The sequence below is a fragment of the Cardiocondyla obscurior genome, linkage group LG08 (assembly GCF_019399895.1).
Source record: "Cardiocondyla obscurior isolate alpha-2009 linkage group LG08, Cobs3.1, whole genome shotgun sequence".
Classification (NCBI taxonomy): Eukaryota; Metazoa; Arthropoda; class Insecta; order Hymenoptera; family Formicidae; genus Cardiocondyla; species Cardiocondyla obscurior.
Window position 1 is genome coordinate 2,042,716 of NC_091871.1, and position 17,288 is coordinate 2,060,003.

The window sequence follows — 17,288 nt, forward strand, 5'->3', positions numbered from 1 at the left end:
GACCGTTATATCCTCTCTCTCCGGCTCATCGAGCTATCTGCTCAAATCCGGCTCGGGGTGATAACAGCGGGCGATTTAGGACGTCGGGATGCAACGAGAACGAGTTTCGAGATGTTCTCGTCCGGTGCATTTGCGCGTCCGGCGACTGAAACAGGACGTGAAACTATAATATCTTTATGGCGTATACGCGTATAAGCGCGAAGGTAAGACGCGAGAGCGGCGTGTCTATCAAGATACCGGGGCGTTTTCACGTAACTGTATAGCGGATATTAAACGTCGATATTAAATATCAGAAAAATATAACGGTCTAGAGACCCCCGACTTCAAGGCTCACCTGTCTGTTATCAGAGGGTCCAGCCGCTGCTCGCAATCCTCGCACAGCTTCGTGGCTCCGGAAATCACCTGCGGCATTCCGCCGAGGAGACTTCCCGGCCCGGAAGAGACGTTCCCCGTTCTCCAGCGTCTTGCGACACACCGAGTGCTGCTGGCCTGGCTGCTTTCGGATCCGACACCGCTGTCGGTTCTCTCAATGTCGACCGTTCTCGACTACGTAGACGATAAAAAAAAAAAAAATTTATTTAATCTTGCCGAATTAATTTCAATGAAAATAAATCTTCTTACGCGATTTAAATACGTGCATAAGTGACGGGTGCCGGTATCTAGTTCGATAGCTGTAAACGTACCTTTAACGCCTCCGGCGAGCTCGTGAGAATGATGTTGCACTCCTCGCTGCTGTCGGACACGTTGGAGATCTGCGAACTTTTGGAACTGAGATCGCCCAGGCTGGTCTCCTTCTGCTCGTAGAGTGCCTCCAGATCTCCCTCGGCGTCGTCCTCTTCGTCCTCGTCTTCGTCCTCGTCCTCCTCCGCGGGTCGCGAGCGATCCTTGGAGTCCATGAGAAAGCTCAACAGCTCGAACTTCGTGGAGATGTCCTCCGGCGACGTCGACATTTTCTTGAAGAAATCTTCGGGGCTCTTGGACAAGTAGGTCTCGGTCAGCTCGTCCGAGTTGGACTTCTTGAACACTTCCTCGGACAAGTAGGGCCCGAGAAATTGGCCTGGCGTGACTTTCTTGTAGTACTCGACGTCACCAAAGTAGATTCTATCCTTAATGTAGTCCTCCGTGGGCGGAGGGCTCAGGGGTAACGGCGGCGGCTCGTCGGGTATCTCCTCGTAGATGGGTTCCTTAATTACCTCGTACGGATTCTCCTCAAGGAAGAGATTCGTCGATATAAAATCGCCGTCCGAGTTCAAGCTCGACGAGCGCGAGTAGTTCGCCTCCAGAGTGGACTCCGAGCTCTCGTACTCCTTGCTCTTCAGCAGGCTCTGCTTCAGGATCTTCAGAATGGCCTGGCCGCTGTCCTCGTCCAGAATTTCCCCGTTCTCGCGCGCCTTTCGCAGAGAATCCTCGAGGAGCTTAGAGATCAGGGCTTCCTTGGACAAGTCGGACAGCTTGGACGAACTTTCGGCGTCCTTGTGCCGCGCCTTCGACTCCGGCCGCGCCGTTTTCTCGTCCAGGGCGTAGAACCTCGAGGTTTTCTTAGAATTGCAAGACTTGATCTCAACGCTCAGCCTCTTCTGCCTTTCAGAATTCGTCGCCGGCTGAGCCACGTGTCGGCACGCCGAGGAACCGTCGTCGCTCGATGACGTTGACACCTGGCCGTTTTCCGCGGCACCGTTATCTCTTTCGTTATGCTTAGGCCGCGAGTCGTCACTCGCCGACTCGACCACGATGTTCGACTTGTAATTCTCGAGTATCACCAAGGTGCGATTTTCCACGGGGTTCGCGACCTTCGGCGGCTTCTCGGAGTTCACGGAGATCACCGTTGGATTGCACACGCTATCTTCTCCGCCGACGCTGATGGTGACCTTGTTGCCCGGCGCCGGTTCCGCGCTTGAACTCTGATCGCCGTTTATCAGGATGGACGTTCTCCTGGCCCCTTTCGTGCCGGATTCCGGACCGATCTGCAGCCGGTGTACCAGCGGCGACGAGCGCGGGCTCACCGTGATCTTACAGACGTTGCTCTCGCCCGAGTTGATCTCGATCTTCGAGGACCCGTAGGAACTGGTCGAGTTCCACGACGCTGTCGACGCCGACGAGATCGTCCGCCTGTGATCTCTGACCGGGTTAGCGGAGCTCTCGTCCAGGTCCGGGGTGTTCGCGTTTCCGATCTTGAAGCGGTGTCTCTGCCTGCCGGGCGGCGGGGACCAGCTCGTGGGTTTCATCATGCGAAAGTGCTCGTTACTCACGTCGGAAATATCGCTCCGCGCGTCTCCCAGCGATTCGATTTCTTTCTCGACGTTGCCGGCCGCCTTCGCAGGAGCTTCTTCAACGTTTTTGACCTCGGATTCTTTCGACCCGTTGCCGGTTTCTTCCTCGATTTCTCGCGAAGGCGTTACCGCGCACGACGACGACGTCGACGACGAAGACTCCTTGATCTTCTTGCCAAGATTAAGCCGCATCGTATCCAAGAACAGAATGTCGGCAGCCGAGTTCTCCGGTTTACTAAACGACCGATCGCTTTGGCTCCGGGTTAAAAAGGATTTTCTTGAGTTCTCTGTGGCGACCGACAAAATCCATCAGTAATTAAAACAGACAACGATTAAAGGAAATTTTAATTTTAATATAAGAAGCAGAATCAAGAGATAAAGAATTTAAAAAAAAATGTTGCGCTCATCTAAGTAGTTATAATTTTATTACGCTTTTATTTATTTAATCTTAATAAAATTAATTAATTAAGAAATAATATCAAGTTTAATTAAATTAAATAAATAAAATAAATTAAATAAAAGTTTTATTATATTAAACTTGATACAATTTAATTTTAGTAAACGAGACGATTATTCATTTGCCAAATCTCTTTAATAATCGTCGGTAAAATTTATTAAAATCAAACGACTGCGCTGGCGATTATAATTTGCCAATTATGGTTATAAAAGATTTGAAGTAAAACGATCCCTATCTGCACAGATCGAGATGGGAACGGTTTCTTTTCCCCCTTCCGTTTTCTTTTTTACGTTTTGCATTAATGAAAATAAAGACGTTTCTTCCCTTTGTGCAAAGTGAGAATTTCCGTTCGGGTCTGGGGAACGCGGCGCTAAAATCCGCCGGAAGGAAAACCGCAGATGCGAAGCATGAAACTGGAATTGGATATCCATGAAAAGTACGCTCGGCGATTTGATACCAAAAATTTACTCGCGCCTGAGAAAGTTTATACCTGCACTTCTTAGATCTACGGCGGTATCGCTTCATAATGTATAATTACATTCGCAGAAGGAAAGTACACTCGACTTATTCTTTCTAGTAAAACAATCGCGTTATACATCCTAGTAAGAAGCGAGAAATTCTGATGAAATTAACGCGATGACGCGCTTTGTACTCATGACGCATCGAAATGTTTATATTAACTAAAAATTATGCTAAATAAATTTCGTAAAAATTAATAAATTTCAATTTCGACATTATCAAGTTTTTTGACAACGAAATTAATTTTTTTAACATATCATAAAATTCGAAGTTGAGACCTAAAGTAATTATATTTTTCTCTAAGCGCAGTATACATACGTCTAAAATTTTTATCAAAAAAAAAAAAAAAAAAAAAAATTACAATTGCACGCTACTTAAAATTCTCAAGCCCGAAAAAAATGTTTACGCGTCCCTTTTTCTAAGTTCAAATAATTACCCGGCAAGTGAGAGGGTGGCAAAAAGGAACGAGCGTTTACATGTAGGAAATGTAAACAATAGGTTAAGAAAAAGTGAGAAAGGTACGTTCGGGAGGAATATTGTTCCGAAGCATTCTAGGCAGCGAGCCTCTTCGCCGAAGGAAAAGCGCGAGACGAACGACGAGCTAGGTTCGTTGTTCGCGCGAGAACTAACACCACTACGAGAGAAAGAGAGAGACCTGCTGATGATGCACGGACCCTGAATCGGCCGTGAAGAAGAAGAAGAAGAAGAAGAAGAAGAAGGGTCTATCGAGCCGCCTCACTGCCGGCAGCCGCGAACGAGTGAAAACGTGAGAGATCTCTAAAAAGCATATAATTACATGGTTCTGGACCGCGCGCGCGGATCAAGGGAACGAACCGATGATTTATGAGACCCGTGGGTAAACAACGACGGCGCGAATGAGTTAAAGTTCCCCACGAGGTGCACGATAAGGCGCATTCATTACGAAGATAGCACGTGGCTGGCGCAAATCCGCGTGATTATTTATGCGATCGGAAATATCTCAAAAATTTATGCTAAAATATTATTTATAACACACTCCATTCTTATACGTTGCATGTACAAGTTGAATTAGATTATAATTAGCTCGATCATATTTATTCTTAAAAAAAAAACATAAAATTATAGTTGGGTCCAAATGTAGGCATTCTTTCCAGACATATAAAAAGAAATTTCTTTAAAAAAAAAAAAACTCCGCGGGATATCAAAACATCTTTCTTTATATCCAAGATTACGTTGCAACTGTTAATCAGCAGGAGATATACATTTTAATTTGCAAATATTTCAAGCATAATTTAAATAGCGAAATAGATAAACTTTGATTTAATTATGAAAAACTTGGTTGAAAGCGTAAATTTCTTTTTTTTTTTAGTCCGTAACTGGAAAGAGCGTGGCGAAACCCTCGTGAATTATCGTCATCGAGTTATTATGTTACTGCTGATTGAGTTATCGTGCGCGCACAGTACAGAACGTGAAACCGAAGGAAAATAACCTGCGATATGCATCGCGCGCCTTGCATGGAGATGCCCCGTTCGCCCACCAGGAGAAACGAGTGTAAAAAGATTCTGCTTGGGAAAAGAAATCGGCGTTTAGATTTTATAATTCGAACGCACCGTGACTCGCTCGTGCCTGAGCTTAGAAAGTAGACTGGAAGCGACTAATTAAAACGCGCCGCGAAGGTGGAACAAAGACGGATTGTGCCGAGTAATGAATGAAGATCTCAATGATTGGAGAGCTTCTATCTCTAGGCCTCGCTATTGTACGCGCCAAACATCAATATTCAACGCATTGCCATTTAATTCCTGCTTGCTTTCTGCGACGTTAAGAAAACAAATTTAATTAATTAAAGAAGACTAAGATTTCCTAGACGTAAAAAAAAATCATTTTTACCTCGGAAAATTTTTATTACTTTATTATTAATATCATTACGTTTCTTATTATATGTTTCTGAATAATTAACGATACGCGTCTTGAATAATTAACTGTAAGCGTCGTGACACGATAAATTATTGTTTTCGATGAATATGATCGAGTTTATTATAATCGAGTTTATCATTTATCGTAAGAAACTGTCATAAACCTACCCGGCCGGGTCTACAAGCTATATTTTTACTTCTCGTTGTAGTAATTTGTATTGATGGGAACGATAAATAGCGAAACGAATGCAGAGCTATGTGAAAAAGAGAGAAAATCTTGGTCAGGCCTGCGAGGCGTAGTCGCTCGTCCGCAGTTATCTAACGTCTTGTCGCGCAGTGCACTTACACCGGAAACACGATCACCGGAAGTCGTAGGCTATCTGTTTTATTCTCCGTAACACACGCTGTCGCGCGCCTACCTAAAGATTCACGGGATGCATTTTAGAGAAATAAACGTCGAAGTAAAAGCGAACCGTATAAACGAAACGAAATAGCTTGTACAACTTGAGCAGAATTTTACATTGATAATATCTTTCCAGCGAATCGAGTTTTATTTTTAGCTACCCGCGATGCAACAAATTAATTACGTAATATTCGAAAAGAAAGTCGAGTTATATAAATTTTCTATTTGAAAATTTAATTAACAGGAAAAACTGGTTGTCAAAAAAGTAAAATTAAATTAAATTACATTAAATTAAATTACGTCGCGAGAATAATTATATTCGGCCGAGTCTACAAAATAGTTTAGCAAACCTTAAAGTCGTGAGAAATAAATTGACCATGAATATTTAATTTTTTTTTTTTTTTTTCAAACTTTCATGCGATTAATTTCTCACAACCTGCGGCTTACTACACCTACTACAAACCCGGGGCTTGCGTTTCGCGCTCACGCGCGGATGCGCCGTTTTCGTTTAATTTTCCAAAAACGCTCGTAAATTAACCAACAGTGTTCCGGCTGAAGAAAACGCTTAGTTAATCGGGATCAGCGCTATTCAATGTTAGCGCAACGGGGCTTTAGTCTCGTTCCGAGACGTGAATGACTCTCGACGTCTCTCTCTCCGGGAGAAACTGTCAGCTATCTTGAACTTTACTGCCGTGCCCGATTATTGAAGCATAACTGCTGAGCTACATGTTAACTCGCCTCGATCAGCCGACGTATCGCGAGCTCGAGTGCGTCGGGCTCCAAAAAGTGCATCGGCACGATCATTACGCGCGCATCGTGCAATCACTGTCGCGCCGTGGCGCGCACAATAACTCCGTCGTCGCTATTAAAATCTGTTGGCGGCATCGAACGTGACTTATGACGACGGGTGAAAGACGAGACGGGACGCAGGCCGAAATACCGATTAATCGCGGGAATAATTAATGCGACGCGAAGTCGTTAACGCAACGTCGGTTCTATCAATAGAATGGATTCGCGTAACTCTCTTTTTCATTGTCTCTCCGAAGACTGGCGTGGACAAATTTGACGGCGTATTTCAGCCTCTGACGTTACCGCCAATCATCTGAGTTAATTCGCACTTTTTTTTTTTTTTTTGTTCTTTTTTGCGTTACGTCTTATTTTGCGCATCCACGTGCAGACTTAATTTGCATCGCGAGCTCTACATTCTCAAATCCGCTCGTCACGTCGTCGTGAACGTTAGACCTGGTTCCGAAGTCTTTTTCTAGAGGGAGAAAGAGAGAGATCTAATTACGCATAATAACAACGTGGTATATTAGCGGGGACTCGCGAATCAAATAAGTTTCAGAAGTGTGCGCGAGAGATAAGAAATGTTTTTCTTTCCTGCTACGCGAAGGTGAAGAGAAGTGAATACGCTTTTTAATTGATTCTCTGCCACTCCGCGCCGGATTTAATTAGCTAATAAACTTCTTTCTGTTTCGACAAAGCACCGCGCCCGATACAATCTCGATGCGATAGAACAACAACGTTCAATCTTGAAGCGGCGAGGGAAAATTAGAGATGGAAATTATTTCATACTCAGTCGGAAGCCGCGGGACTTTCACAAAATTATATTTTCAATCGCGGCGCGAACTTCCGCGGATGCGGAATTCGCGTATCGCGCGAGGCTTGCCTGGCGCTACGTGATGCACTTTGTTATCGGAAGCACGTGCGAACGCTCGATGCGATCTCACCGATCGCATCGTTTACGCCACATCGCGACTGAGAAACACGTAAGCGTCTTCTGCTTTTCTTGTTAAATAAAAAAAGAGAGAAGATAAAAAAAAAAGAAAAGAACCCACCCTTTTCAAAACGGAATAATCAGAAGAAAAAAACTAGACGAAAAATAAAATAAAATAAAAATTGCAAAGAAAAGAACCAGTAAAAAATATAAAAAATAATATCGAGTCGGATTGTCGCCGATGAAATTATAATACTATGTACCTATTTCTCTTCCTCTCTCGGCAAGGCGTTTACGATACGCCAGCGATCCGCCACCGGCGCAGCGTGCCGATAAATATGTACCCGTCGTTCCGTATAAGGTGGAACGCCGCTTGCATGATTGTCTCCGATCGTTTCGTATCTTTCTTACGTGTCGACTTTCATAGCCGCCTCTCTCTCTCTCTCTCTCTCTCTCTCTCTCTCTCTCTCTCTCTCTCTCTCTCTCTCTCTCTCTCTCTCTCTTTCTCTCTCTTCCATCGAATGTGCTCAGAGAGTGCGGACTCGCGACACGACATGCCGCTATGGAATATTGTTCGCTCTGACACAAGCACGCGACGGCAGCAGAGCGTTTCTTCTTAAAATGTGATATAACAAAAATATATATTGAAAATATATTCGAGCGAAAATTAAATGTATACTTTAAATGATATAAAAAGCCTTTATTCGTGAAAGCCAAGAGGCACTGATGCATACACAGTCATGACAACGAACCGCTAAAGATATCTTCTCAAAGAAAGGATAATCCATTGCTACGGCCGAAAAGTAAATTAACATAAATTTCGCGAAGCAGCTTAGTCCGTGACTTTTAAGGAAGTTATCCTTTCGGAGATTCTAATAAAAGAAAAAAAAAAGGCACTGTAAGATTCTTTAAAAATGCGTAATACCGCCAGAATGTATTTCTTCAAATAAATAGGATAATTTGTCAGCTTCATTCTAGGTAGCCCTGACCTTGTGTACTTTCGAATGCGCGAGACGCGACTCCCGACGCTCCTTTAAGCGCCTCTTTAAAGAGCTCGAGTCAAACAGCCCGAGGATAAGACTCAGGGTCGTCAGGATCTGCTAACCTTTCTCCTCTTGTCATCGACAAAGCCGTCTTAAGAACGGTCCCCTCTAGATTTCAGTTGCGCCTTCGAGCATTGATTCATATGCCTGTGTTAACTCTTAAATGGCCACACTCACCCGGCCACTCCGTTTCGTTTCGTTTTGCTCGAATTTTCGAGCCTAATGTATCAATTTTTAAATCATTTCTTTCAATCGATGCAACCCGACCGAAAAACGCGGAAAATTAAAGGCGCACGTGCGAGCGCTAATCTTTAAACGCGTATAATTTCGTACTTCGAAAGCTCTGAAATAGCCCGATAAGTGCCAACCACAACGGTCATTAATCACGCGAATTAGCATAATGACTAGAGGAGAGGAGGCTCGCGGCCGGCCGATGATAACGCGATAAGCGTTGACGAGCGAGATTATCGGTGCGAGATTACCAACCGGCGAACGAACGAAGATCTTTATCCGCGAGATGGAACGGCCGTGCTGCGCTTTTAGGGTAATTTCCGCATGCGGAAATTAACCCTCGAACGGGCCGGTAGCGCGCTACCTTCGAAGAACGCGGGTCGAACTGGCTTTTCGCCGTCAGCGATCGTAAGCCGACCGGTTATAGTTATCAATATCGCGGGGAGCACGATTATTAATTCACTTCTATATTATTAATAGCTGCTAATACGACTCCGAGATAACAGTTATGTTATTATGAAGGTCCGATATCAATATTTCGAGAAATGGATTACATCGCCGGGGAACATCGCCGTGAAGCGTTTAACTTTAATACCCCGCGTGTACTGCCAGAAGATTAAGATTATAGTACGTGAAAATAAATAAAGAACGACGTAATATTAACCGCGACTCTATAATCGACGGAATAAATACGTGATTAAAATAAATAAAATGTTATCTTTTATGGAATACTTGCTGTAACAATATTACGAGGTTTACTCGTGATAAAATCTTTTTAAAGCTAAAGCAAAGTTTTTTTTTCTTTCTTTTTTTTTATAGAGAGAAAGAAGAAAAACACGTTATTTCTGATTTTCTTAATTATCACGTACAAATACATAAAACTGAGGCTTGATCGAAATACTGGGTTATCAATTTGATTGCGCGTGCGATTTAATTTAAAGATTGTATAAGTGAAAAGAATTTTACCTTCGGACTTGAGAATCAGATCCTTCTCGTCCACGGCTATACCCGGCAGACGATCCTTCAGCTCCTCGATCTCGATTTCCAGCTCAGTCTCGTCTTCAAACCTGACAGTTTTGTCGTCTGACAAATTTTCTCTTCTCTCTTCGGTTATCTTCTCCCGCTCTCTAGGAACGTCGGTTTTCGCGGAAGGCAGCGAGCTGCCGAGGGAGAGTCGCGGCTCGCCGTTGATTTTGCTCTGCTTCTTTAACGCGGCAGAACGATGGTCGAACTTTCTTGACGGGACGAACTTGTCTATCTTAATTCTCTCGGGAGCGGACGACACGGTTTTCTTCATCTCCGGTACGATTCTCGGCTCCTTGCACCTGGTCTTGTCCACCTTGGGATCCCTGATGTTTGGAATTGTGATGAACTTGCGTTTTTCTTGCTGCTCCTGAGGCACGAGTGGCGTCTCGTCATGCTGCTCTCTGCGCTCGGAGCTGTTATCTCGCGGTTCGTTTCGCGGTTCGCAATTAGCGATTCTGCCGAGCCGGGTCCACGAGAGCCGCGTCGCCTCGGACGGTTTCTCCGGCGCGAATATCACGTTGTCGACGTTGAAGAGCACGTTCTTCCTCTTGCTCTCGATCACTCGGTCGCGCTTCAGGATGCTCTTGAGCGTCTGCCGAGCCTCCTTCAATCGTCTCGGTGGTCTCTTTGGCGACACCTTGGGTATCGGGATCCTGGTGATCGCCGGTGGCATCACGTCCTCGTCGTCGTCATCGTCGTCCGATATCTCCCTTGGCCTCTCGTTAAACACTCTGATTCGTTGGCCACCGATCGCCGCTACGCTGCTCCTGTTCGGTATCCTCTCGATCGACTTCACTTTCGACGGGTCGAACAGGCTGGACGACTGCGTTCTGTGCTCGTCCTGTTCCAGCGCGTTATCCGACAAGTCGTCGCTCAGGTCGTCCTCGTCCTTTTGCTTTTTCAGTAACAAGTACGGGTTCACGTCGCACTCGAGGATGCTCCTCCGCGAGTCTGTAGCGATTGACGTCCCGTTGTTCCTCCGGTCATCCTGGCCGCTCCTCCTTTGACTCGTCTCCTTGATCGGTTTCTTCGAGGCGCGAGCCAGCTTGGCGGTCGCGGCAGAATGAGTTCGCGAGTGGCTCTCCGGGGTTTCGTCCAGCATCCAATCATCCGCGCCACCGCCGTTGGTGAAACCGGGTCGCGATTTACGGTCGTCGTAACTCACTACCGCGCTCGGCTCGTTGTCGAACCACTCGGACCGTGAGGACAATAACGACGGGCTCTCGGTCGAGCCCTTCCGGTCCTTGGCACCACCAGCCCGGGACACCATGCTCTGGCTCCTAATGTCTCGCTGCGTGGACGGCCGATGCTGCGGCGAAATGCTGCGCGCTCGCGATCTCGGCTCCATCAGCCGGTTCCGTCGCATCTGGTCATACGGATCGTCGACAGCGGTCCTCAGCACGCCTAACAAATAGATTTAACCGTTGTACTTGCGAGAGGAAATAGCCCCACAGCCGTTTCGACTCGACTTGCTGCGCCGACCTAGATCTTCTTCCGATCGAACGCGAGCAATTCCAACGCGATTATTCTCCGACTAATTTCAGTTTCTAACACAAAGACCGGAGAAATTACGCCTTCCACAGTCACGTAATAGTTTTCTATTTACAATATAATTAATATGACGGTATACGTTACTTGCCGTAATATATAAAAATCGTACTCCAATGAAAAAATAAATTATATAAATTACGTGTGCACAAAAAAAAAAGACATAAAAATCAAATTAAACTGTATTAATTTTTATTTGATTTGGTAACAATAGAAAAATATAACGCAAGTAAACAAATCCACGTATGTATTTCACATAATGCCAGACATTATCGTCGCGAGAGAATCATTCGAGTGTAAAGTATCAATAGGCTTGATCGAGAGGTCGCCGGCCCACATTTCTAACGATTCAGTCCGGGTATCGTGCGCGATGGACGTCTCTCGAGGAGTCTCTCTCGGCGCGGCAAAGAGATATAATCTATTCCAAACCGATTTAAATGCAAACTGAAATATGTGCGCGAGAGCACGGTCGAATAAAATTCAGTTATCTCAGCCCGCGGGTGAGAACTTTTTGCGCTTCGCCGCGCGCGTGCACGCACGCACGCACCACGCTATCTCGAACGCGAGCGAGGAGAAAATCTCTAATACGAAGAACGCGTGCAATTAGAGCATGAACATCATCGGCGTTGCGACAGGTAGGAGTATCCTCGCGCTCCGCCCTCGCTTATCTCTCCGGAGCACCCTCGAAACTGATGACACGCGACGTGGGCTCCATTTCGCGGATATCTCTTTCTTTATCTTGGCATTATGCTGGGTACATAAGATATCCGTCCCGGTAGTTGTACAAAAACAGAATACTGATGACATATCGCTCGCAAAAATTACCGGCGATCGGAAGAACAATCTCCGTGAAGTGTCCGGGAATGTGGATTAATCGGGAGAAATAAAAAAAAATTAAAAAAAAATAAAAAAAAGAGAGAGGGAGAAAAAGGGATAGAGGATGATTTTAAATTTCTAAAGTAGCTGCGACGAGACGCGTTTCTGCGTAAACGAGCGGAGGAATGACGAAGTTGACTTACCGGCGAGACTTGGACGGGACCTCGACGACGGTGGCGGCAACCGGCAGGTTCCTCCGATAGGTAGACCGGCGACCCGGTGGCCACCGCATTTGCGGCAACCACCGAGCTTCCTCACGGTGCCGGCGAGGAACTCCGGGCAGGAACATACGACGAGCAGCGGCGGCGGTGTCAGGAAGGGTCGCGGAGGGTCATGCCCGGCGAGCCGTGACGACCTCACCGTGCCGTAGAGCCATGGATCGCCGCTGTAGATCATCTGGCGAGAGAGAACGCTGCCGCCGCTTATGGTGCCCCAGCCACCCTTGCCGGGTTCATCCCCGGGGTTCTGATGCTGTCGCGACAGGCCCAGCCGCACGCTCCACGACTTCTTGCCTTTGCTCAGAGTATCGTAGCCCTGCGATCAGTCAAGAGGGAAAGGCAATTGAGCGGAGATGATAAATGAACGAGGGTCAGGTCGCGCGCGATGAACGCGCATCAATCATATTTATTATTATATTAATCCTTTTCGGAATATCATACCTCGTCTCTTTTCCTCTTTCGTAACTTTAATATTATTTTGATACAGTTGTATAATATCGCGAGCGAAGTTCCCTAATAAATTCGTGCGCACTCGCCGTGTAATTTGCGATAGGCAGTCCTACAATGAGCGACTATCGGTCAATTACGGATTCATCGTTCTGCTGACTCTGTAGTTCGATTCTGCGCGACTATAATAACTTCCTGGGTACGAAGAACACGCGACATTTTCTTTCTCTCTCTCTTTCTTTCCCACTCTCTTTCTCTCGCTCTCCCTTGAATAAAGCCAGAGTTATATTCATCCGGAACACGAAACAGAGAGACCATTGTTGCCTCTGTCATTGTCCCCGGCCATCATTCTTCCCTTCTTCGGGCCGTTTGCTGAAGGTACGCCGTCGCCACGGCATGCATACGACATCGGTATTTACGCCCGAAGAAACGAAATTCCGATGCATATCACTGGGAACTCGACAACGCGTGTGCGTCCCGTTCCAGAAATATATATCTTTACGTCGAAATATTTTATCTCATATAAAGAGAGAAGAGGGTCGCTCTTTACATATTTATAGAGACATTGAACCATATTTTTACAGATTTGAAAAGAAATATATTTCGCGTTTAAAATAATAAATTTATTAATAACATTTAGAAGCGGTATGTATTTTTTTTTTCTTTTTTAAGTTTCTGTTTGGCCGAGCGGACTTTCGTTTCTGATCGAAAATACTTTAGATAGAGAATGTCTCGCAGTTGATAGTTATTAACGCGATAAATTTAGCTTCCGGTACAATCAGCTCCGTGCACCTTATCGTCGCTTATCACGCTAGCGAAAGCGCGAACTCTCACACTAATTTCGATGCCGCGGAAACGGAAAGGCGCGAGAACAAAGTGCAGATTGTTATTTTCACTTATCGCGCGAATAAATAAGTGATTTATCGATATTTATCTCTCGGGTAAAAGGATATTTCGATATATGTTTTAAATCCTTAACTATTTCGAATAACAATTTATTTTTTATTTCATGTAACGCTATTTTTTATTTTTTATATTTTTTTCCCCAATATACTTTTCTCAGACAAGATGAGAATAAGGATTTTCCTTCCGTCGAAACGTTACGTACGTTTTTGTTGTAATAATACATAAATTTCCATCGTGAAGCATTACGTTGCAAGAGAGATAAGAAAATCACCGAGACGAACGACGATGAAGGCAAAACTAGAAATGGTATGCCCCGAAAAAGTCAACAGCCAAGTGAAATTACTGCGTATGAAGTCACTTCCCTTGTTAAAATCACTTCCCTTGAAAATGGCCGTTCGGCACGAAGGCAGCAAGGCCCGTTTGTGCCGATCGAAAAACGAGTGAAATACGAGGAGGAAGGAAGAAAGAGGAAATACAGCAATCCGGCTCGTGTCTAAGCGCGTCTAAGCGCGAACGAAAAAGTCAGACCGGCTTGGAGAACCATTGGAGAGCCCCGAGGAAGAGGAACAAGACCTCTGTCTAAGAGAAACTGGAGAACTCTGTGCCTCCTCTCGGTGTCTCGTCTCGTCTTGTCCGGTCATCGAGGAGAACTGCCGTACCATGTTTCTGCACGGTACAGAGATTCTTCGAGGAAACCTGTGTCTAAAGAAAAAAAAAAGAAGAAGAAGAAAAATAACCAACAATTTTACGCAAAATTTACGTTTCGACGATTAGCGTAGTCGTATTGAGAATAAAAAAAGAATTATTTTTGGCCTCGATAATATTTTTCTCTTAGCGCGTTCGTTTGGCAAAAAATGCTGGAAGAAAAAAGAAGGTATGCACCGTGTATATAAAGCGCATAAGGTCGGAAAATGGGGCAGCCGGCTGCCTTGAGGGCGAACAGCGAGGTGCACTTTACTTTCTCGTTCATGCAGGACTTTCGTAAAAATCTTGTTCCACAAGCTCACGTAAGAGCCGCCCGTCGGTCGGCCAGTCGAAAAACAGAAAGTAAACTAGCGTATGAGCGAGCGGCTCGCACGCCTCGCATGCAGGTGAGTGTACACTGAGGGACGGATATAGCGTTTGTCGCGGCGACGACGGCTAGTTTACACTAAAAGGTAGCCGCGGCGATCGGCAAATGCCATATCTGCCTGTCAGTGTACATAGACGTGGGCCATCGTGTCTGCACACAACTCTAAGGTGCAAGACGAAAGCGGGCGTGGCTGACGAAATCGATCCCGTGTACGTACAATCAGTTCGAAACGAAACGAGAAATTACTTCCCTCGCAATTAGAAATCCGAGGAATACAATATCGCACGTTTCAATAAAATATACGACCGAACCGTTATTTCTGAACCGCGACGTAAGTTCATTTTTTTGCAGCTAAAAATTTATCGGATTTTTTAAACAGTTTTATTAATTAATTTTGTATGAAAAAAAAATTTAATAAATTTATGTGCACTTACAGTTTTAAGAACATTACAAAAAATCCGTGTGAATCGTTATACGAGCCTTCGCTTGAGAATGTTTCCAAAACGCGTAGATCTCTCGTATTAAAATGCGCGGAGATTTGCTAATTACGTAAAGTAAATATTTATTGATGTACCGTGATAGTCATAATCTTGTTAAGTCGTAATCTTTTTTTTTTTTTCACGATTGTGTACTCTACGATCCGGTTCTTCCGAGTGCGATTTAGCTTTTCTGTATGCAATATCTTATTGGCACAATAAACATTGCTTTATAAACCCTTTCGTATAATGAATGCTTCGAGACTACTTCCTTCGGAGACTACCGGTTCGAGTATATCTTCAGACGCGCCTTTCGCGATCGGCTCCACTTCGATGTTAGTCTACAACAAACTCTTGACGGGACACGAGATAAAATATTTTCCCTCGAACGTACGCTGGCATGTATACAAGAATCAAGGAAGAGACTTGCCACTTATTTAATAGAGCACTTGTGATACGAGTACTCAGTTGCATAAATAAAAAGAAAGAAATAAAAAAGAGAAAGACAGAGAGAGAAAAAAAAAAAAAAAGAAAAACACATGATAACGGACATCGAGTGTCCTTGAAGAAATACGAGACTGCTTTTGATAAGATATGTTAATTACACGCGTTCCAAAGGTGAGCCGAAAAAAACGCATATAAAAAAAAAGAAAAAAACATACGTTGCGGCAGGAAAAACCGTGACGACTCTTGCGAAAGAACGCAGCAGGTGGAGGGAAGGGTGAAGAAAAAGGAGGCGACGGGAAAAACGAATTAAAAGGGACAGGTGAAAGAGCACACGCGTGCAGTTTAGCTGCTCATCTCCCGAGGTCATCTCGATACCAAGGTAACGACCAAAGGCGGAAAGGGGACGGGAAAGTAGCGAAGTAAAATTCCCTCTTACTAATTAATAGCTGTGATACCACCGGTCACACGCAGTCGATTCTTAACACCGTTTCTCCCATAATTCACACTTGCAGGATAATAACAGCATCGTCTGATCGACGAAAATCGTGTTAAATCTCACGATGTTCGCGTGCGTCGAGCTTGTTTAATTCGCGAAATTAAAATTCCGCGGTGGTTTTATTTTTGAATTATCGAGCTAGCTAATAATCGCAATATAATAAAAATAGGAAGGCTCATATCGTGAGAAATGTTACTTCTTAACATATTTACTTTATATTAAATTAATTTTTAATTTTAATAAAAATAAAATATTTAAGATGATAAATTGGGGACATATAAAATTGAGAATTTTCTCCCCGAAAACAAATTTATTTCGCGAGGTAGCTTCGTTCTCAGAGAGGAACGATGATTTGATCCGTGTTTACTTAGGGAAGTATCTTTCCTAATGCAATGTCGCTTATTAACGAACCATATCTTATGGTTTAGCGTCGCGTATCACGAGAAAAGTCGCCTTAAAACGCGGCACGATGGTCGACAATTACCTTTCCGGATGGAAATGCGTCTGTCACGCTCAAGTAAGCGTACCTTTCCGGCTCGGGTATCGATATACCACGGTAGGCAGGCAGGTCGATGACTCGCGGACTATTTGAGAAATTATCTATTCCTCCTCCGCGCGCGGACGACATTATCCTGCCCGAAGTATTGCGGGCAGGTACGATTCTACTTCTGCTTTAATATCATCGGTAACCAAACCACCGACTGTGCGAAACGCAACGGTTGTGATGCCAATCACAACTGTAGGAACAATTTTATTCCGTCTGTCACTGCGAGACTCGGCAGTGTGAAGAGAAAGAAAAAAAAAAATAAAATAAAAAGACCTGGCTTTATGTTCTGGCAGGCCAGATGTTCCATCTCGGAAATATCGTGGTTTCGTTCATTTAACCCTTCGCTGAATTTGCGTGAGAAGGAAAAACTGAATACGCTTCGGAACTTCGTAAAACCTCTCTCGAAATTCCCATCTCGTCTTTTTCGTTTCTTCCTTCAGCGATTTCATCGCTTTGTAAAACACTATTGGATAACTCGAGTAATCGCGGTGACTAAAATAATTAGCGCACATTATATCTAATAATCAATTATGAATCAATTACCAACTTTCTACAATTAACAATTCCGTGATTTATATAAAAGTACATACGCGCGCGCTTGTGTGCGGGTGTATTTGTTTATATTAATTTTCTTTCAAGAGTGTTCGCGGAGATAGATTGCGTGGACGCGAGGTACTATCACACGCGATCTTGTAGC

General features: G+C 44.6%; 1 protein-coding gene across 1 annotated transcript in view; it reads right to left on the minus strand.

The window, feature by feature from the left end:
• Window positions 1-17,288, minus strand: part of Rhogef64c (Rho guanine nucleotide exchange factor at 64C) — a 46,681-nt gene that overhangs the window by 3,001 nt on the left and 26,392 nt on the right. Inside the window, exons 3-6 of the mRNA XM_070660063.1 lie at window positions 12,126-12,516; window positions 9,499-10,962; window positions 684-2,557; window positions 335-546 (exon numbers count right to left, since the gene is read on the minus strand). Coding sequence (XP_070516164.1) covers window positions 335-546; window positions 684-2,557; window positions 9,499-10,962; window positions 12,126-12,516 — 3,941 coding nt within the window. The remainder of the gene's footprint in view (window positions 1-334; window positions 547-683; window positions 2,558-9,498; window positions 10,963-12,125; window positions 12,517-17,288) is intronic.